At 42.3% G+C, this 23,547-nt stretch overlaps 1 protein-coding gene across 3 annotated transcripts in view; it reads right to left on the bottom strand.

Moving 5' to 3' along the window:
- Positions 1-23,547, bottom strand: part of LOC306824719 (uncharacterized protein) — a 111,213-nt gene that overhangs the window by 79,213 nt on the left and 8,453 nt on the right. The window contains exons 9-16 of one of the 3 annotated variants that reach the window (XM_079344990.1): positions 22,548-22,982; positions 21,331-21,765; positions 19,940-20,374; positions 18,132-18,566; positions 13,598-14,032; positions 10,285-10,719; positions 3,723-4,163; positions 496-930 (exon numbers count right to left, since the gene is read on the bottom strand). In XM_079344990.1, the coding sequence (XP_079201116.1) occupies positions 496-930; positions 3,723-4,163; positions 10,285-10,719; positions 13,598-14,032; positions 18,132-18,566; positions 19,940-20,374; positions 21,331-21,765; positions 22,548-22,982 (3,486 nt within the window). The remainder of the gene's footprint in view (positions 1-495; positions 931-3,722; positions 4,164-10,284; positions 10,720-13,597; positions 14,033-18,131; positions 18,567-19,939; positions 20,375-21,330; positions 21,766-22,547; positions 22,983-23,547) is intronic. The other 2 variants (XM_079344991.1, XM_079344992.1) reach the window with 2 other exon arrangements.

Raw genomic sequence — 23,547 nt, 5'->3', positions numbered from 1 at the left:
TTTAAAAAATAACGATAATCCAGGTCTACTCTACGCTCGGCCAATGAAAGGCTTCTGATCCACCTGTTTCATTCTATATCTTTAAAAACAAAGAAAGAAAGTAACTCAAGCATGATCCACAGTTTGGCTTCCTACACTTTTGAATGATACCAATGAAGTATTAAGACACAAAGACATCAAGTCAATGAGAAAAGAAAACAGATCAAACAATGAATGTTCCTTCCATGCATGAGATTTAGTGCTTTCCATTAAAAGGAGCAAATATCTGTCCATTCTTTGTCTCTTATTACTAGTTTACTTTGTTTTCACCTGTTTCATTCTATATCTTTAAAAACATCAGTAAACAGTTGTTCAGCTAAATGAGGACTTCTGGGAGTATGTTATACATGTCACCATCATGTGTTGTTGGATAATTCAAGGTTACAGTGACAGGATTCAGATGGAGGAGCAAACCTTAACAGATGTACACTGTGGTGTGAAGAGTCATTCATTTACCTGAGCTGTGAGGTATGAGGCAGACACTGAAGGAAGCTCCTCACTTCACTCTCTTCATCTGGACAGTTCTCCAGCTCCACTGGAGTCTTCTCTGGTCGGAGTCTCAGCACTTCCAGGAGGATGGAGGTCTTTCTCTCTGAGAGGTCAATGAACCAGAGAGCAGGAGCTGACTGGAGAACTGACTGTAATGATGGAAGGACTCTCAAGCCTGTTTTAGTCTCATAGTCCTTCATGTGGGAGTACAGATCCAGAAGGAACTCACTCTGATATTCTTTATAGTCCCTTCTCTCCACATCAACTAAGGGGAATGTTTTATATGAGCACAGTGATGATAACAGCTGCAGTGTGTTCTCTCCTGTCTGCTGATCTCTCTCTGCTGCTGCACAGAACAGACGTCCACAGAACTCAACTCCTCTTTTAGACCTGACAGAGAAACTGAAATGAAAGTAGAAAACTTTGTTAAGTCAGCATCAGAAAGGAGACATGAATCACTGACAGAGTGGATCTACTCAAAGCTGACAAACACAAATGAGCAGAAAACACTTTGGTCATCTACACACAAATAATGATGCAATAAAGAAGATCAAATGTAGATGTTTCTAAACTTTGACTAAATGTAATTCTTGAAAACGTGTTGAGGACTCAGAAAGGTCAAAGACAGAGTTATTTCTTAAAGTCTGTCTAAATAATTCATCAATTATCTCCACAGACTGAACTAGAGGATCACAAGTGTTGACCTGTTTATTGTTTGATTAGTCTATTTCTGATTGTCTTTTTAATGAGCCATAGTACATTGTAATGACTCTTACAAATGATCAATATGTAGGTACATATACAACGTACACCATTCTTCTGACTTCTGTCACGTTAGATTACAGTGTAAACCTTTTCTCTGTTGACAGAGGCTACCCTCTATGGACTTGTTGTTTCTGTTCTGAGGCTCCTGAAGGGAGCCGTAATAAAACTATCTACATCCAGAGAGAAGGTGACAAAGAAAGAAAGTAACTCAAGCATGATCCACAGTTTGGCTTCCTACACTTTTGAATGATACCAATGAAGTATTAAGACACAAAGACATCAAGTCAATGACAAAAGAAAACAGATCAAACAATGAATGTTCCTTCCATGCAGGAGATTTAGTGCTTTCCATTTAAAGGAGTGTAACGAATATTTTTCATTTGATCAGATCCAAGAGGAGCCTGACGGTCCTCTGGAGAGGCCGGAGGCCCTCATCTTCACTCTCCACCAGATGTCCTCACACAACTCAACTTTATGATTCTCCTCCCTCTCTGCTTTCGACAAGACCCTCAGTTTGAACCCTTCAAACCTGAAATCATAAAGGCTATCGCATCCCATGTAAACATTTTCAAAGGGCTTCATTACGCAGAAAACATATGGAACCACATTTTTTCCCTTCATTAATAAATCGTATTGACACTTTGAAAACACTTCTGCCACGAACCTCTGATTTGCAAGACAACTTAATCTCCCCCTAAGGAATGTCTGAAGTTGGACTGAAGCCCATTAAAATGAGGGGAGATCTTATGCTCTCATTTTCAGATGTATGTTAACCAACATGTATGTTTCATTTTCAGATGTATAATCTTTCTAAGGACGTTTCAACTAACGCTGTCATTCAAGCCAGACTCAGATTGGACAATCTATCACGAAGCTATTAAACAATTGGGTTATCGTTTGAAGTCACGGCCTCTGTTCAAAGATTGTCATGGAGCACCAGTGCCATCTAGTGGTTCTTTTAAATCAATGTTTTATTCAACAGACAAGACGTCAATTCTACGCTTGAAAATTGTTGCATTCATGGTCTGATCTTATGTTTCGTTTCAGTTTCATGTCTGTACATGTTGTTTCATTGTTTACATAGAATTAAGAACTCTGGTGTGGTGTTTTGTTTACGTTAGTTTAGTTTCAGAACTTTAGAGTCATGTTTCAGCCCGCCCAGAGACACATCATCTGGAAGGGGCGTGGTATCCTCAGCACTCGATTAAAAAGGCCGTGCAGCCGTCATATCTTTGGCTGGTCCCGTAATTTCGTTTTTAACTTTGTGGAATTTGTACATCCTGTTGAGGCTCGGCGTAGCTTCAAATTGAAAGTTTTCTTCTGGACGATATTTTTTTGGATTTTTCTTTTCAACAAAGACTTGAATGATTCGTCATCTGAATTAAACTGAATTGGCCATTTCAGTTTAAGCAGAGAATTGACGATCGTTTATCATCAAACCGTTTTGGACATTCATCCGAGCTGGGAAAAGCTGACGGAACGCACCACGACACTTCTGGGTTCATCGCTAAATCGACTCCGACCTGTTCACTAAGGTGGACCACGGGCTGTAAAACTGGACAGGATCTTCTCAGAAATCCCTTCTCCAAATTACAGTACCACTGGGCGGACTCGTTTTTCAGCGAATACAGTAAGATATTCAACAGTTGGTTGTTGCTCAGAAATAAGTGTCGAGAGTGTCCTTCGTTTGAAATCTTCCCCCTGGCTCTATCCACCGTAATATAGTTCCACCCTCTTCTTTTATATTTTTTTTATTTTTGTTTTCGTTCAATAAAATTCTGATCCGAATCTAGTTAATAGTTTTGGTTAGACAGACGTAAACAACACCATACTGAATTGAATAAAGAAATAGTATCTGTCATCTCTGGTTTTTATATATATCTGATGCTCCTTTGAGATCGTTCATTTCTTTGTTCATCCTTGTTCATTAAAAATAATCACGTATAAAATTCAAAGGTGTGTTCGTGTTTGATTCACAGTGGTTGAACGTTTTGAGAATTCATAACTTAGATTGAGATTGATTTAAAATTAATAAATCCATAAATTTATCGATTTTCATAAATCATACAAGTTATTGATTTCCATAATCAATAAAATTTTTCCTGGTGAGCCAGGTGGTGCCCTTCTTCTAACGAGGTGTGTTAATCTATTTAACACTTTAATATTAACGTAATAGTTTTCCGCAACAGGAGCATAAATCTGTCCATTCTTTGTCTCTTATTGCTAGTTTGTTTTGTTTTCACCTGTTTCATTCTATATCTTTAAAAACATCAGTAAACAGTTGTTCAGCTAAATCAGGACTTCTGGGAGTATGTTATACATGTCACCATCATGTGTTGTTGGATAATTCAACGTTACAGTGACAGGATTCAGATGGAGGAGCAAACCTTAACAGATGTACACTGTGGTGTGAAGAGTCATTCATTTACCTGAGCTGTGAGATATGAGGCAGACACTGAAGGAAGCTCCTCACTTCACTCTCTTCATCTGGACAGTTCTCCAGCTCCACTGGAGTCTTCTCTGGTCGGAGTCTCAGCACTTCCAGGAGGATGGAGGTCTTTCTCTTTGAGAGGTCAATGAACCAGAGAGCAGGAGCTGACTGGAGAACTGACTGTAATGATGGAAGGACTCTCAAGCCTGTTTTAGTCTCACAGTCCTTCATGTGGGAGTACAGATCCAGAAGGAACTCACACTGATATTCTTTATCGTCGTCGTCCCATCCCTCCACATCAACTAAGGGGAATGTTTTATATGAGCACAGTGATGATAACAGCTGCAGTGTGTTCTCTCCTGTCTGCTGATCTCTCTCTGCTGCTGCACAGAACAGACGTCCACACAACTCAACTCCTCTTTTAGACCCATAAGAGAAACTGAAATGAAAGTAGAAAACTTTGTTAAGTCAGCATCAGAAAGTAGACATGAATCACTGACAGAGTGGATCTACTCAAAGCTGACAAACACAAATGAGCAGAAAACACTTTGGTCATCTACACACAAATAATGATGCAATAAAGAAGATCAAATGTAGATGTTTCTAAACTTTGACTAAATGTAATTCTTGAAAACGTGTTGAGGACTCAGAAAGGTCAAAGACAGAGTTATTTCTTAAAGTCTGTCTAAATAATTCATCAATTATCTCCACAGACTGAACTGGAGGATCACAAGTGTTGACCTGTTTATTGTTTGATTAGTCTATTTCTGATTGTCTTTTTAATGAGCCATAGTACATTGTAATGACTCTTACAAATGATCAACATGTAGGTACATATACAACGTACACCATTCTTCTGACTTCTGTCACGTTAGATTACAGTGTAAACCTTTTCTCTGTTGACAGAGGCTACCCTCTATGGACACAGTTTGGCTTCCTACACTTTTGAATGATACCAATGAAGTTGTCATGGTTTCTGCTGGAGCTTCCTGCTCCTGATACCCCGCCTTCCTGCACTCACTCCTCTGCTCACTGTCCATTCTGCACCTGCCAGCCTTCCCCCCTGTTCTTGGTCTCCGCCCATTTCCTGTGCCGTCTCAGCCAATCATCCGTCAGCCTCCTGGATCCTGCCACTCACCTGTTGCTCATCTGCTCATTACCCTCTCTATATAAACTTGGTCAATCTCCCCCCTGCTTTGTCTGATCGTCATAGTTGTTACCGCCTGCAGAGCCTCAAGCCAGTTTGTTTTCGCCTGTTGGATATCTCCCTGTATTACTTGGGACTGGATTTCTTGATTTTTTTCTTGTTCTTGTTTTTGTTTTTGTTTATGGACGTATGGTACTCTGCCTTAAAGATCAAGTAAAGTTTCAGTTTTTTTGCCTTACTCCTGCCTCTGCTTGTTCATTCTGCTATTGGGTCTTCTCTGAACCGTAACAGTACGATCAGACCAAGAATGGACCCAGCAGAATTTCTACATCTCTTTGCACAGGTGGACAAGCAAGGGTCCGCCCTCAACACTCATCAGCAGGAGATGGCCGCGGTGACACAGCACCTGCAAGTACTCACAAACAGTGTGGATCACCTGTCGACCCAGCTACAGCAGCTTCAGGCTGCAAACCTGTCCAGCAACACAGCCTCACCTGCAGCTTCAGCACTACCGCCCCCGCTTCCTCTGGCACCACAACCCAGTCACGAGCCGCGTTTGCCTCCTCCTAGTCACTACAGCGGTGAGCCTGGCCTGTGCCGTTCTTTTCTATCTCAATGTTCTCTGGTGTTCGAACTGCAACCCTCCTGCTTCCCATCTGAGCGCTCCCGAGTTGCCTACATCATCACTCTCCTGGATGGAAGAGCGAGGGAGTGGGGTACTTCAGTGTGGGAGGCTAATTCACCTGTATGTGCCTCCCTGGATGTGTTCATTCAGGAAATGAAGAAGGTGTTCGACAGGTCCGTCAGTGGCAGAGAGGCGGCCCGGGTATTGCTACAGTTACGCCAAGGGAGGAGGTCAGTTTCTGATTACGCCATTGACTTTCGTACATTGGCAGCCAGTTGCTCTTGGAATTCAGAGGCTCAGTTCGATGCCTTTTTGAATGGACTGTCGGAGACTATAAAGGATGAGCTAGCCACCTGTGAGTTGCCTGCCACACTAGACTCACTCATTGACTTAGCCATTCGTATGGATATCAGGCTAACGCAGAGACAGAGAGAGAAGCTTGCTAGGCGCCCTCAGTTTCCTCCTTACAGATCACCAGCAGGGGAACCAGCTCCGAGCCCCTCAGTCCCCGAGCCCATGCAGGTTGACCGGACCCAGTTGTCCTCTGTGGAACGACGACGACGCATCGCTACAGGTTCCTGCCTTTACTGTGGTCAGCCGGGACACTACGTTGCTTCCTGCCCGTTAAAAGACAACGCTCGCCGGTAGAACGGGAGTTACTGGTGAGCGTCCTTCCATTCTCTGAATCTTCCGTTAAACGTTCTCTTCTAACAGCCACTCTACAGTGGAGAGATCAGCGACTAGAGGTTGCTGTGTTAGTGGACTCTGGTGCGGACGAAAGTATGATTGACACAGCCCTGGTCAGGCAACTAGGTATTCTCACTCAAAAACTTCCCCAAACCATTCAAGCCAACGCACTCAACGGGCAGCCTCTTGCGAAGGTGAAATATATTACCGAACCTGTTTCACTCCGAATTTCTGGTAACCACTGTGAAATGATTCCCCTGCACCTGATTGACACTCCTCAGGTTCCCATAATATTGGGCTATCCCTGGCTGGTCAAACATAACCCACACATGGACTGGGCAAATAACACCATTTTGGGGTGGAGCACCTTTTGTTTGTCTAAGTGTCTCTTGTCAGCCTTACCACCAGGTGGCGTTGTGGAGCCTCAGGAGGAGTTTCCGGACCTGGCTGCAGTGCCAGCGGATTATCTAGACCTTAAAACCGTATTCAGCAAGTCGCGTGCTACCACTCTTCCTCACCACCGGCCATACGACTGTGCTATAGATCTGCTGCCTGGAACTTCACCACCTGAGGGTAGGCTCTACTCTCTGACAGCCCCTGAAATGGGGGCCATGAACAAGTACATTAAGGATGCTTTGTCAGCGGGCATTATCCGACCATCCTCTTCTCCAGCAGGGGCAGGTTTTTTCTTTGTGGAGAAAAAGGACAGATCCCTTAGGCCTTGTATTGACTATCGTGGGCTGAATGACATTACTATTAAGAATCGTTACCCCTTGCCACTAATATCCTCTGCTTTTGAGAACCTACAGGGAGCTACTATCTTCTCAAAACTGGACCTCCGCAACGCTTATCATCTGATAAGAATTCGTGAGGGAGATGAGTGGAAGACAGCCTTTAACACTCCTAGTGGACACTATGAATACCTGGTAATGCCTTTTGGTTTGACTAATGCCCCTGCCGTATTTCAGACCCTTGTTAATGACGTGTTGCGGGACATGGTTAATAGGTTTGTATATGTTTACCTGGATGATATTTTGATCTTTTCCAAGTCCCCCCAGGAGCATGTGCAGCATGTGAGGCAGGTCCTGCAGCGCCTACTGGAGAATCAGTTGTATGTGAAGGCTGAGAAGTGTGATTTTCACCGGGACACTGTGTCCTTTTTGGGATTCGTAGTCTCTGCTGGAAGGTTGGAGATGGACTCTGCCAAGGTCAAGGCAGTGTTGGAGTGGCCACAGCCCACCACCAGGAAGGAGCTCCAAAGGTTTCTGGGGTTTGCCAACTTTTATAGAAGGTTCATACGCAATTACAGTTCTGTTGCCTCTCCACTAACGGCTCTCACCTCTCCCAAGGTTCTGTTTTCCTGGTCAGCTTCTTTAGAGGAGGCTTTTTGTAGGCTTAAGAAAGCCTTCACTTCTGCTCCTATCCTAATCACACCCGACCCTCGGCTCCGATTTGTGGTTGAGGTGGATGCCTCTGATGTAGGAGTGGGGGCCGTCCTGTCTCAGCGCTCCGCCAAGGATAATAAGATGCACCCCTGTGCCTTCTTCTCTCATCGTCTGTCTTCCACAGAGAGGAACTATGACATCGGCGATCGGGAACTGTTGGCTGTCAAGTTGGCTTTGGAGGAATGGAGACACTGGTTGGAGGGGGCGGAGAAAACATTCTTGGTGTGGACGGACCACAAGAACCTGGAGTATATGAAAACGGCAAAGCGTCTGAATTCCAGACAGGCTAGGTGGGCACTATTTTTCTCACGTTTCCACTTCACTCTCTCCTACCGTCCAGGGTCCAAAAATATGAAGCCAGATGCTTTGTCACGCCAGTTCATCAAGGAGGGGGAATTACCTAAGTCGGACACTATCCTGCCCGGCCAGTGTCTTGTTGCTACGGTACGGTTTGCAGTTGAGCAAAGAGTACTGGAGGCCCTCCGTCAGCATCCATCCCCAGGTAAAGAGCCTAGGGGGAGTCTATTTGTCCCTGTGTCTGTCCGCTCTCAGGTCCTCCAGTGGGCTCATGCATCAAGACTGGCCTGCCACCCGGGGATTCAACGCACCTTGGCTCTTATCCGCCAGCGGTTTTGGTGGCCCCACATGCAAAAGGATGTGTTGGAGTATGTGGCTGCCTGTCCCAACTGTGCCCAGGGGAAAACATCTAACCGTCCTCCTGCTGGACTGTTACACCCATTGCCAATTCCCCGCCGACCCTGGTCACACATAGCCCTGGATTACATCACCGGTCTTCCGAACTCAGATGGTAACACAGTGGTCCTGACAGTAGTAGATCGTTTTTCTAAGTCTGTGCATTACATTCCACTGCCTAAACTTCCCACGGCTAATGAGACTGCTCAAATCCTTGTACAACATGTTTTTAGGATACACGGCCTGCCTACCTCCGTGGTCTCCGACAGGGGACCTCAATTTACCTCTCGTTTTTGGAAAGCCTTTTGTACCCTCATAGGTGCATCAGTTCAGTTGTCTTCTGGCTTCCATCCACAGACCAATGGTCAGACTGAGAGGGCCAATCAACACCTCGAGACCGCACTCCGTTGCATGGTGAGCCAAAACCCGTCCTCTTGGAGTCAGTTTCTTCCATGGGTGGAGTATGCACACAATTCACTTCCTGTTTCTGCTACTGGCCTCTCCCCATTTCAAGTTTGTTTTGGATATCAACCCCCATTGTTCCCCTCACAAGAGGAGGAGACATTTGTGCCCTCTGCCCAGGCTTTCGTCCGCAGATGTCATCGGACCTGGAAACAAGCCCGTACCCAACTCCTACGATCTTCTGCCCGTCAAAAGAAACAGGCAGATCGCCACCGGTCCGCTGCTCCCAGATACTGAATAGGACAAAGGGTCTGGTTGTCATCTAGAGATCTACCCCTCCGGACTGTCTCTAGAAAGTTAACTCCGAGGTTTGTTGGTCCATTTCCGGTTTCGAAGATTATTAATCCCGCTGCTGTCCGTTTACAGTTGCCCCGGACCCTTCGGAGAATACACCCCACCTTTCACGTGTCCTGTATTAAGCCAGTACGCACCAGCACACACATCCCACCCGCCAACCCTCCTCCTCCTCCCCAGCTCATCGATGGAGAAGAAGTCTATGCCGTCAAGAAACTCCTCAAGGCTCGACGGTGGGGAAGAGGAATTCAATATTTGGTGGACTGGGAGGGCTACGGTCCTGAGGAAAGGTCGTGGGTTTCGGCTAAGGACGTCTACGACCCCGCCCTCATCAGGGAGTTTCATCGTCTGCACCCAGAACAGCCCAGTAGGACACCTGGAGGTGTCCGTAGAGGGGGGGGGTACTGTCATGGTTTCTGCTGGAGCTTCCTGCTCCTGATACCCCGCCTTCCTGCACTCACTCCTCTGCTCACTGTCCATTCTGCACCTGCCAGCCTTCCCCCCTGTTCTTGGTCTCCGCCCATTTCCTGTGCCGTCTCAGCCAATCATCCGTCAGCCTCCTGGATCCTGTCACTCACCTGTTGCTCATCTGCTCATTACCCTCTCTATATAAACTTGGTCAATCTCCCCCCTGCTTTGTCTGATCGTCATAGTTGTTACCGCCTGCAGAGCCTCAAGCCAGTTTGTTTTCGCCTGTTGGATATCTCCCTGTATTACTTGGGACTGGATTTCTTGATTTTTTTCTTGTTCTTGTTTTTGTTTATGGACGTATGGTACTCTGCCTTAAAGATCAAGTAAAGTTTCAGTTTTTTTGCCTTACTCCTGCCTCTGCTTGTTCATTCTGCTATTGGGTCTTCTCTGAACCGTAACAGAAGTATTAAGACACAAAGACATCAAGTCAATGAGAAAAGAAAACAAACTATGAATGTTCCTTCCATGCATGAGATTTAGTGCTTTCCATTTAAAGGAGCAAATATCTGTCCATTCTTTGTCTCTTATTACTAGTTTACTTTGTTTTCACCTGTTTCATTCTATATCTTTAAAAACATCATTAAACAGTTGTTCAGCTAAATGAGGACTTCTGGGAGTATGTTATACATGTCACCATCATGTGTTGTTGGATAATTCAACGTTACAGTGACAGGATTCAGATGGAGGAGCAAACCTTAACAGATGTACACTGTGGTGTGAAGAGTCATTCATTTACCTGAGCTGTGAGATATGAGGCAGACACTGAAGGAAGCTCCTCACTTCACTCTCTTCATCTGGACAGTTCTTCAGCTCCACTGGAGTCTTCTCTGGTCGGAGTCTCAGCACTTCCAGGAGGATGGAGGTCTTTCTCTCTGAGAGGTCAATGAACCAGAGAGCAGGAGCTGACTGGAGAACTGACTGTAATGATGGAAGGACTCTCAAGCCTGTTTTAGTCTCACAGTCCTTCATGTGGGAGTACAGATCCAGAAGGAACTCACACTGATATTCTTTATAGTTCCATCTCTCCACATCAACTAAGGGGAATGTTTTATATGAGCACAGTGATGATAACAGCTGCAGTGTGTTCTCTCCTGTCTGCTGATCTCTCTCTGCTGCTGCACAGAACAGACGTCCACACAACTCAACTCCTCTTTTAGACCTGACAGAGAAACTGAAATGAAAGTAGAAAACTTTGTTAAGTCAGCATCAGAAAGGAGACATGAATCACTGACAGAGTGGATCTACTCAAAGCTGACAAACTCAAATGAGCAGAAAACACTTTGGTCATCTACACACAAATAATGATGCAATAAAGAAGATCAAATGTAGATGTTTCTAAACTTTGACTAAATGTAATTCTTGAAAACGTGTTGAGGACTCAGAAAGGTCAAAGACAGAGTTGTTTCTTAAAGTCTGTCTAAAGAGATGTTATGTGATGACATGGATTCAGCTCATAAACCAACAGAGTGACTTGAAGGAAACCTTCAACTCAAATATTCATAAATCAATCCGTTCCAAACGCTGGAAAACTGGAGGACAACTTTTAAACTCACTAAAGTCCAAAAAGAAAAGGTGTGTTATTGTTTTCTTTCCATGTATTGATCACCTCCTGATGATCATCTTTTTCATGATCACAATGAATTGAACATCTTATAAACATGTTTGCTCTTTACTGTTCTTTGGTTTAAACTGTTGACCCTTCATGTAGTACATGTATTGATCTGATTGGTTAATATAGATTGTTTTTCACACAGTTATCGAATCATCTCGTTCACTCTTCTTAATGAATATCTTTCAAACCTCGCGTTCAGCTGCTTTTTATTTCCTGGTAAATAATTCATCAATTATCTCCACAGACTGAACTGGAGGATCACAAGTGTTGACCTGTTTATTGTTTGATTAGTCTATTTCTGATTGTCTTTTTAATGTGCCATAGTACATTGTAATGACTCTTACAAATGATCAACATGTAGGTACATATACAGGTACTTCTCAAAAAATTAGCATATTGTGATGAAGTTCATTCTTTTCCATAATGTAATGATAAAAATTAAACTTTCAAATATTTTAGATTCATTGCACACCAACTGAAATATTTCAGGTCTTTTATTCTTTTAATACTGATGATTTTGGCATACAGCTCATGAAAACCCAAAATTCCTATCTCAAAAAATTAGCATATCATGAAAAGGTTCTCTAAACGAGCTATAAACCTAATCATCTGAATCAACGAATTAACTCGAAACACCTGCAAAACATTCCTGAGGCTTTTAAAAACTCCCAGCCTGGTTCATTACTCAAAACCGCAATCATGGGTAAGACTGCCGACCTGACTGCTGTCCAGAAGGCCATCATTGACACCCTCAAGCAAGAGGGTAAGACACAGAAAGACATTTCTGAACGAATAGGTTGTTCCCAGAGTGCCGTATCAAGGCACCTCAGTGGGAAGGAAAAAGTGTGGCAGAAAACGCTGCACGACGAGAAGAGGTGACCGGACCCTGAGGAAGGGTGTGCAGGAAATGGGCTACAGGTGCCACATTCCCCAGGTCAAGCCACTTTTGAACCAGAAACAGCGGCAGAAGCGCCTGACCTGGGCGACAGAGAAGCAGCACTGGACTGTTGCTCAGTGGTCTAAAGTACTTTTTTCGGATGAAAGCAAATTTTGCATGTCATTCGGAAATCAAGGTGCCAGAGTCTGGAGGAAGACTGGGGAGAAGGGAATGCCAAAATGCCTGAAGTCCAGTGTCAAGTACCCTCAGTCAGTGATGGTCTGGGGTGCCATGTCAGCTGCTGGTGTTGGCCCACTGTGTTTTATCAAGGGCAGGGTCAATGCAGCTAGCTATCAGGAGATTTTGGAGCACTTCATGCTTCCATCTGCTGAAAAGCTTTATGGAGATGAAGATTTCATTTTTCAGCACGACCTGGCACCTGCTCACAGTGCCAAAACCACTGGTAAATGGTTTACTGACCATGGTATTACTGTGCTCAATTGGCCTGCCAACTCTCCTGACCTGAACCCCATAGAGAATCTGTGGGATATTGTGAAGAGACAGTTGAGAGACGCAAGACCCAACACTCTGGATGAGCTTAAGGCCGCTATCGAAGCATCCTGGGCCTCCATAAGACCTCAGCAGTGCCACAGGCTGATTGCCTCCATGCCACGCCGCAATGAAGCAGTCATTTCTGCAAAAGGATTCCCGACCAAGTATTGAGTGCATAACTGAACATAATTATTTGAAGGTTGACCTTTTTTGTATTAAAAACACTTTTCTTTTATTGGTCGGATGAAATATGCTAATGTTTTGAGATAGGGTTTTTTGGTTTTTCTTGACTTTTTTTGCCAAAATCATCAATATTAAAACAATATAAGGCTTGAACTACTTCAGTTGTGTGTAATGAATCTAAAATATATGAAAGTCTAATGTTTATCAGTACATTACAGAAAATAATGAACTTTATCACAATATGCTAATTTTTTGAGAAGGACCTGTACAACGTACACCATTCTTCTGACTTCTGTCACGTTAGATTACAGTGTAAACCTTTTCTCTGTTGACAGAGGCTACCCTCTATGGACTTGTTGTTTCTGTTTTGAGGCTCCTGAAGGGAGCCGTAATAAAACTACATCCAGAGAGAAGGTGACAAAGAAAGAAAGTAACTCAAGCATGATCCACAGTTTGGCTTCCTACACTTTTCAATGATACCAATGAAGTATTAAGACACAAAGACATCAAGTCAATGAGAAAAGAAAACAGATCAAACAATGAATGTTCCTTCCATGCATGAGATTTAGTGCTTTCCATTTAAAGGAGCAAATATCTGTCCATTCTTTGTCTCTTATTACTAGTTTGTTTTGTTTTCACCTGTTTCATTCTATATCTTTAAAAACTTCAGTAAACAGTTGTTCAGCTAAATGAGGACGTCTGGGAGTATGTTATACATGTCACCATCATGTGTTGTTGGATAATTCAAGGTTACAGTGACAGGATTCAGATGGAGGAGCAAACCTTAACAGATGTACACTGTGGTGTGAAGAGTCATTCATTTACCTGAGCTGTGAGATATGAGGCAGACACTGAAGGAAGCTCCTCACTTCACTCTCTTCATGTGGACAGTTCTTCAGCTCTACTGGAGTCTTCTCTGGTCGGAGTCTCAGCACTTCCAGGAGGATGGAGGTGTTTCTCTTTGAGAGGTTAATGAACCAGAGAGCAGGAGCTGACTGGAGAACTGACTGTAATGATGGAAGGACTCTCAAGCCTGTTTTAGTCTCACAGTCCTTCATGTGGGAGTACAGATCCAGAAGGAACTCACACTGATATAGTTTATAGTCCCATCCCTCCACATCAACTAAGGGGAATGTTTTATATGAGCACAGTGATGATAACAGCTGCAGTGTGTTCTCTCCTGTCTGCTGATCTCTCTCTGCTGCTGCACAGAACAGACGTCCACACAACTCAACTCCTCTTTCAGACCTGACAGAGAAACTGAAATGAAAGTAGAAAACTTTGTTAATTCAGCATCAGTAAGGAGACATGAATCACTGACAGAGTGGATCTACTCAAAGCTGACAAACACAAATGAGCAGAAAACACTTTGGTCATCTACACACAAATAATGATGCAATAAAGAAGATCAAATGTAGATGTTTCTAAACTTTGACTAAATGTAATTCTTGAAAACGTGTTGAGGACTCAGAAAGGTCAAAGACAGAGTTGTTTCTTAAAGTCTGTCTAAATAATTCATCAATTATCTCCACAGACTGAACTGGAGGATCACAAGTGTTGACCTGTTTATTGTTTGATTAGTCTATTTCTGATTGTCTTTTTAATGAGCCATAGTACATTGTAATGACTCTTACAAATGATCCACATGTAGGTACATATACAACGTACACCATTCTTCTGACTTCTGTCACGTTAGATTACAGTGTAAACCTTTTCTCTGTTGACAGAGGCTACCCTCTATGGACTTGTTTATGTTTTGAGGCTCCTGAAGGGAGCCGTAATAAAACTATCTACATCCAGAGAGAAGGTGACAAAGAAAGAAAGTATCTCAGGAAAGGCAGTAAGGTAAGACACAGGTGATGAGTGGCAGATGTGTTCGAGGGCAAGCAAACCGTTTTTGACTGTGTCAGAGAAACTTACCCATGAAGATCTATGAACTGAGCTGTACTAAGGTGAGCATAAATACACTGTGCAAATAAATGGGTCATAGCACTCAAAGTACTGGACATCGCTTTTATTGTTTAAATTCTCCCAATGTGTCCCTCAGTAGATTCAACTATTTTTTTTACAGAAGAGGTAACTGATAAAGTGATGAAAAATATTGAATGGTACAGTATATACAATATTCACAGCAGTTGAGGTGGCATAAAAGGACATTTTCACATTTCATGCATGTAAATCTAAGCTGCTCTATCAACAAATTACAAAAAAGGCTCACAGAGTTACAACCCTTAAAAGTCACATAAAAATACATTTTGTTCCCAGTCCGAAAAAGTACAAAAACATTTTGAAAGTTCACACAGGCTGTTAGACAGTTTAATACTGTATATTAACAAAAACAACAATAACAACACTGCTTCATGTTCAGCAGGATTTACACCAGTGTAACATTTGAAATGTCATAATTTTAACAGCTTTAAAAAAACACCAGTGAGCAGAACCTGAAGTTGTCATGCCTATAACAGCTGAATGCGCCGATTTCCATGTTGCTCAGCAAAACGCTTTACAAATCTATCTAGATCTAATGCTTTGGTGCGATTTGATTCAATGCTGAGTACAGACAAACTTGATAGTCTCTTTTCTGTCATAGTAGATCGCAAATAAGTCTCAATGAGAGATGAAAAACTTTGTTCACAGGATGCACTGCTCACAGGTAAAACAACCGCTATTTTACACAACCTGAATAACTCATAAAAAACATCCTGGTATGGGTCCAAAAACTGAGTGAACTCCATTAGAGTAGTAGGACTCTCCTTTCCCCCCTTTTTTCTTTCTAACACCCTCCTCGTCTGATGTAACTCGTGTTTGAGATCCTCCATATTTGACTCATAAGCTTCAGCCAATAATAGAACCGCATCCTCTCTCAAAAAAGTTGGACTTGATGGATTTAGTGCCTGGACACCCTGCATGATATTACAATTTGTGTCAGAAAATCTTCTTCCTATTTCACCAATCACGTTATCCAGAACTGGATAGTACACAGAAACACAAAAAGTGTGTTTGCTATCTGGAACTACATGATGTCCCAAGGTGGGGTGGGGGATAGTATCCTGAAGCATCTTTGTTGTCTGTCTTAGCCTCTTTGGTTTTCGCTGAGTTATATCAATGTTACTTTGTTGACATAACTCAAGTGTTTCACTCCACATTTCCTCAAAAGAGGCTTAACAACGGTACTGGACCAGTGTCTCTTTAAGTGCTTTAATAAGTTCAACAGCCTTAGCGTAGTCCACTGTTTTAGACTGGAGCATGTCAGATAAATATTTGGAGTCACTCAGGACCTTTCTGAACAGAACAAGAGATCCAGCAAAATTCTGATCAATTTGAGCCAATATCCCTCTGGCTTCAACAGCTCTTTGCGGATGGTTTTCCGATGCGATCTCTTCAAGCACCTGGACTATTGCAGGCAATCTGTCCACAACATTGCAACATGCTATGTGCCTACAGGCCCAACGTGTATCACTAAGCTGATGGAGCTCCCTTGGTGCACCATCAAACATCTCCTGCTGCACTTCCAGCCATTTGTTGTGTACATAAGACCCAGACATAGACAGAAAAACACCCTTTTTATCAGAATCAGAAGACTCCCTGTGACCTTGCTGTGCTGTATTTTCTGTGGCTGTGAGAACTAAAATTTCTGCTAAAGTTTTGATGTATTACTGATTTTCAGCCACCTGCTTCATTTTTTGCTCATCCATTAGTCCAATCATTGAGATATTTTTATCCACACTTTTCTTGTTCTCTGTCCATGCAAACATTGAATTTACATGGCCTTCAGATCTGGCATGAGAACAGAAACCACCGTCTTTCATTGTAGCCTTTTTCCAGTTACGATATCCCTCAGATGAGGTGAAAACAGTTCTTGGGGCATCGGGGAGGGAAAAATGCCTCCAAGCAAAACAGTAAGCTGCATCTTTGGAGTGCGAGTATTCTAACCAGGGATGAGATTTGTACTAGTTACTGTGGAAACTTCTCCTTGCTCCGCCCTGGAGGGTCTGAGGGAAACTCGGATTGCCTGCACTGGCACCTCATACCTGGACTTGGATATGTCTAGAAGATGGAGAGGAGAAAAGATTTCAATTGCATTACATCTAAACTAATTACACAATGTAGCAGATAGTAAAAAGATAATCAATTTGGAACTGTCATTAGTTATAACCATCCAGATGTGTTAAGACTAACATTTTTGCCCGGGAGAGTGCTATTAGGTTCATTTCATTAATTTGGAATTTAATCTGAGCAATAAATCAAAAATACATTGTACAAAATATTCAGACTCTGTCCCCATCTCATCACACTTTCACACTTACAAGTTTTCCCAATTATTTATATTCAAGCAAACGAGTATTTATATTTATTTGAAAAACTTTAAGCAATCTCTCTTAAAACACCTTAAAGCAAAATGTCCATTTTGTCATTAGTTTTTATTCTTATGTAACTTAGTATACCATTTCCATACCATGTGGACCAGCTTGACTGGAGATGGTTGGTGATAGTGAAAGGGAAAGGAGAGTGTCTGAACCGTCTGAGCCCTGCTCCTTATCTTGTCTCTGGCTTTCTCCCTCATCTTGGTGATGCTCTCCCTCCTCCATAACTTCACCTCTGTGGTGCTCTCCCTCCTCCTGTCCCTGCTGGTCACCTTGGCTTTGTATTCTGTCTCTGTCACGTTTCTGTTGCTCTTCTCTTTCTCCTTCCACCTCATCTTCTCCGTCTACCTGGCTCAGCTGTTCATTATCTCCTGCCTTTCTCTTTGGTGTGAAAAAACTACAGATGCAACCTTTCCTCTTCATTTCTGTAAAATTCAAAGCAACTTAACTATGTTTCCTTGACAGAAGTTGAATCAATATTAGCTTGAGTAGCCTATTTTACACAAAACTAACATCAGAGCTAGCTAATATTACATGTATAGTTAGCCAAATAACTTTCTTCAACATTTTTATCATCTTAAAATCAGCATTGCAACTATACTTGGACTTTTTTTTATATGTAATTTCATTTCTTGATAGATTGTTAATCCGTTTTTACCTCTTTCCTCCGTGTCTTCTTTCCTCAGGACTCCTTGCTCAGTGGATCCCTCGCTTTTTCAAAAAAAACAGTCAATCAGTCTCTGGGGTTGGCTGCTGCTGCTCTGACGTCAACTTGTGCTGCATTCGCGGCAGTCGGACATTGGAGATTCACGCTCGTAAATCGGGAAATTGGCCGTAACTTTTTTTTCTCTTCGTTGCTGCCTACAGGGGTGGCAACTGGGGTGGCAAGCCTCTCTTTTAGGCCACCCCGGTAGATCCACCCCTGAGTGAAGGATTCAGATGAAGGAGCAAACCTTAACAGATGTACACTGTGGTATGAAGAGTCATTCATTTACCTGAGCTGTGAGATATGAGGCAGACACTGAAGGAAGCTCCTCACTTCACTCTCTTCACATGGACAGTTCTTCAGCTTCACTGGAGTCTTCTCTGGTCGGAGTCTCAGCACTTCCAGGAGGATGGAGGTCTTTCTCTTTGAGAGGTCAATGAACCAGAGAGCAGGAGCTGACTGGAGAACTGACTGTAATGATGGAAGGACTCTCAAGCCTGTTTTAGTCTCACAGTCCTTCATGTGGGAGTACAGATCCAGAAGGAACTCACACTGATGTAGTTTATAGTTCCTTCTCTCCACATCAACTGTGGGGAATGTTTTATATGAGCACAGTGATGATAACAGCTGCAGTGTGTTCTCTCCTGTCTGCTGATCTCTCTCTGCTGCTGCACAGAACAGACGTCCACACAACTCAACTCCTCTTTCAGACCTGACAGAGAAACTGAAATGAAAGTAGAAAACTTTGTTAAGTCAGCATCAGAAAGGAGACATGAATCACTGACAGAGTGGATCTACTCAAAGCTGACAAACACAAATGAGCAGAAAACACTTTGGTCATCTACACACAAATAATGATGCAATAAAGAAGATCAAATGTAGATGTTTCTAAACTTTGACTAAATGTAATTCTTGAAAACGTGTTGGAGGACTCAGAAAGGTCAAAGACAGAGTTGTTTCTTAAAGTCTGTCTAAAGAGATGTTATGTGATGACATGGATTCAGCTCATAAACCAACAGAGTGACTTGAAGGAAACCTTCAACTCAAATATACATAAATCAATCCGTTCCAAACGCTGGAAAACTGGAGGACAACTTTTAAACTCACTAAAGTCCAAAAAGAAAAGGTGTGTTATTGTTTTCTTTCCATGTATTGATCACCTCCTGATGATCATCTTTTTCATGATCACAATGAATTGAACATCTTATAAACATGTTTGCCCTTTACTGTTCTTTGGTTTAGACTGTTGACCTTTCGTGTAGTACATGTATTGATCTGATTGGTTAATATAGATTGTTTTTCACACTGTTATCGAATCATCTCGTTCACTCTTCTTAATGAATATCTTTCAAACCTCGCGTTCAGCTGATCTTTATTTCCTGGTAAATAATTCATCAATTATCTCCACAGACTGAACTAGAGGATCACAAGTGTTGACCTGTTTATTGGTTGATTAGTCTATTTCTGATTGTCTTTTTAATGAGCCATAGTACATTGTACTGACTCTTACAAATGATCAACATGTAGGTACATATACAACGTACACCATTCTTCTGACTTCTGTCACGTTAGATTACAGTGTAAACCTTTTCTCTGTTGACAGAGGCGACCCTCTATGGACTTGTTGTTTCTGTTTTGAGGCTCCTGAAGGGAGCCGTAATAAAACTATCTACATCCAGAGAGAAGGTGACAAAGAAAGAAAGTAACTCAAGCATGATCCACAGTTTGGCTTCCTACACTTTTGAATGATACCAATGAAGTATTAAGACACAAAGACATCAAGTCAATGAGAAAAGAAAACAGATCAAACAATGAATGTTCCTTCCATGCAGGAGATTTAGTGCTTTCCATTAAAAGGAGCAAATATCTGTCCATTCTTTGTCTCTTATTACTAGTTTGCTTTGTTTTCACCTGTTTCATTCTATATCTTTAAAATCGTCAGTAAACAGTTGTTCAGCTAAATGAGGACTTCTGGGAGTATGTTATACATGTCACCATCATGTGTTGTTGGATAATTCAACGTTACAGTGACAGGATTCAGATGGAGGAGCAAACCTTAACAGATGTACACTGTGGTGTGAAGAGTCATTCATTTACCTGAGCTGTGAGATATGAGGCAGACACTGAAGGAAGCTCCTCACTTCACTCTCTTCATATGGACAGTTCTTCAGCTCCACTGGAGTCTTCTCTGGTCGGAGTCTCAGCACTTCCAGGAGGATGGAGGTCTTTCTCTTTGAGAGGTCAATGAACCAGAGAGCAGGAGCTGACTGGAGAACTGACTGTAATGATGGAAGGACTCTCAAGCCTGTTTTAGTCTCACAGTCCTTCATGTGGGAGTACAGATCCAGAACGAACTCACACTGATAATCTTTATAGTCCCTTCTCTCCACATCAACTAAGGGGAATGTTTTATATGAGCACAGTGATGATAACAGCTGCAGTGTGTTCTCTCCTGTCTGCTGATCTCTCTCTGCTACTGCACAGAACAGACGTCCACACAACTCAACTCCTCTTTCAGACCTGACAGAGAAACTGAAATGAAAGTAGAAAACTTTGTTAAGTCAGCATCAGAAAGGAGACATGAATCACTGACAGAGTGGATCTACTCAAAGCTGACAAACACAAATGAGCAGAAAACACTTTGGTCATCTACACACAAATAATGATGCAATAAAGAAGATCAAATGTAGATGTTTCTAAACTTTGACTAAATGTAATTCTTGAAAACGTGTTGAGGACTCAGAAAGGTCAAAGACAGAGTTGTTTCTTAAAGTCTGTCTAAATAATTCATCAATTATCTCCACAGACTGAACTGGAGGATCACAAGTGTTGACCTGTTTATTGTTTGATTAGTCTATTTCTGATTGTCTTTTTAATGAGCCATAGTACATTGTAATGACTCTTACAAATGATCAACATGTAGGTACATATACAACGTACACCATTCTTCTGACTTCTGTCACGTTAGATTACAGTGTAAACCTTTTCTCTGTTGACAGAGGCGACCCTCTATGGACTTGTTGTTTCTGTTCTGAGGCTCCTGAAGGGAGCCGTCATAAAACTATCTACATCCAGAGAGAAGGTGACAAAGAAAGAAAGTAACTCAAGCATGATCCACAGTTTGGCTTCCTACACTTTTGAATGATACCAATGAAGTATTAAGACACAAAGACATCAAGTCAATGACAAAAGAAAACAAACAATGAATGTTCCTTCCATGCATGAGATTTAGTGCTTTCCATTTAAAGGAGCAAATATCTGTCCATTCTTTGTCTCTTATTACTAGTTTACTTTGTTTTCACCTGTTTCATTCTATATCTTTAAAAACTTCAGTAAACAGTTGTTCAGCTAAATGAGGACTTCTGGGAGTATGTTATACATGTCACCATCATGTGTTGTTGGATAATTCAACGTTACAGTGACAGGATTCAGATGGAGGAGCAAACCTTAACAGATGTACACTGTGGTGTGAAGAGTCATTCATTTACCTGAGCTGTGAGATATGAGGCAGACACTGAAGGAAGCTCCTCACTTCACTCTCTTCATATGGACAGTTCTTCAGCTTCACTGGAGTCTTCTCTGGTCGGAGTCTCAGCACTTCCAGGAGGATGGAGGTCTTTCTCTTTGAGAGGTTTATGGACCAGACACCATCAGCTGACTCAAAAAGTTGACTCAGTTTTGGAATGACACCTAAACCTCCTCTGGTCTTGACGTGTTGATACAAATCAACAAAAAAGTTATGCAAGTCTTCATCAACAGAAAACAAAGAGACAAGCTGATACACTACATGGTGAAAGCTCTCTTCTTTGATGAGTGCTGCTTGCAGGCACAAATCCAGTAACAGCTTCTTCTTTTTTCTCTCTAGAGTCCCATGGCCTGGCTCCTGGTCCTCTAGTTCTGGATCTTGGTGGGTCGTCCTGAAGCTTCATGATAAACAGATACAGACAAACAGATGTATGAATACACTGACATAGACTGTAAAAGTACTTTAATTACATCAGACCTGTGTCCACCGAGCATTTCTTCCTGAACTCCAGTGTCTTTTTTTTCAATTGTTCCCAATTTAGAGAGAGCGTCTGCAGCAGCAGTCACCGACTACGCTACGAATACGTCACCAAAGTTTAGTGGTGACGTAGTTTCCAGTTTAGTTTCTGAAAAGAGGAAAGAGCTCGGCGTGGCCTCACAGAAATGACTGTGCGTGTGCGCGTATGTGAGAGGGAGACGTCACTGAGTGAGGCAGAGGAATATGCTTCACAAAGTAAAAAACTCTGCTCAAGTTAAAATATCACTCAATCACATTTAAGTGTGCAATGTTTGCTTCCTGCTGAAATGTAATTGCAAAAACAGCTAAAACATCGCGACATGCCATACCATTTTTTTGAAAAGCTGCCGCAAAATCAGGAATTTTAGGCCACAACAATTCCCCAAAGAGTCAGCGAAATCCTGGAGGGACTGATTTATGTGCAGCGACTCCAAAAGATATGATTTCCACCTCTATAATAAAGGCAAAATGCCAAAAGCAAATAAAAACAAAACAGAAAAAACTTCAGTAAACAGTTGTTCAGCTAAATGAGGACTTCTGGGAGTATGTTATACATGTCACCATCATGTGTTGTTGGATAATTCAACGTTACAGTGACAGGATTCAGATGGAGGAGCAAACCTTAACAGATGTACACTGTGGTGTGAAGAGTCATTCATTTACCTGAGCTGTGAGATATGAGGCAGACACTGAAGGAAGCTCCTCACTTCACTCTCTTCATATGGACAGTTCTTCAGCTCCACTGGAGTCTTCTCTGGTCGGAGTCTCAGCACTTCCAGGAGGATGGAGGTCTTTCTCTTTGAGAGGTCAATGAACCAGAGAGCAGGAGCTGACTGGAGAACTGACTGTAATGATGGAAGGACTCTCAAGCCTGTTTTAGTCTCATAGTCCTTCATGTGGGAGTACAGATCCAGAAGGAACTTACACTGATGTAGTTTATCTTCCCATATCTCCACATCAACTAAGGGGAATGTTTTATATGAGCACAGTGATGATAACAGCTGCAGTGTGTTCTCTCCTGTCTGCTGATCTCTCTCTGCTGCTGCACAGAACAGACGTCCACAGAACTCAACTCCTCTTTCAGACCTGACAGAGAAACTGAAATGAAAGTAGAAAACTTTGTTAAGTCAGCATCAGAAAGGAGACATGAATCACTGACAGAGTGGATCTACTCAAAGCTGACAAACACAAATGAGAAGAAAACACTTTGGTCATCTACACACAAATAATGATGCAATAAAGAAGATCAAATGTAGATGTTTCTAAACTTTGACTAAATGTAATTCTTGAAAACGTGTTGAGGACTCAGAAAGGTCAAAGACAGAGTTGTTTCTTAAAGTCTGTCTCAATAATTCATCAATTATCTCCACAGACTGAACTAGAGGATCACAAGTGTTGACCTGTTTGTTTGATTAGTCTATTTCTGATTGTCTTTTTAATGAGCCATAGTACATTGTAATGACTCTTACAAATGATCAACATGTAGGTACATATACAACGTACACCATTCTTCTGACTTCTGTCACGTTAGATTACAGTGTAAACCTTTTCTCTGTTGACAGAGGCTACCCTCTATGGACTTGTTGTTTCTGTTCTGAGGCTCCTGAAGGGAGCCGTCATAAAACTATCTACATCCAGAGAGAAGGTGACAAAGAAAGAAAGT

The sequence above is a fragment of the Symphodus melops genome, assembly GCF_947650265.1.
Source record: "Symphodus melops genome assembly, chromosome: 5".
NCBI classification, from domain to species: domain Eukaryota; kingdom Metazoa; phylum Chordata; class Actinopteri; order Labriformes; family Labridae; genus Symphodus; species Symphodus melops.
The sequence above is the reverse complement of the archived record's forward strand: the minus strand, read 5'-3'. Positions and strand labels throughout refer to the sequence as shown.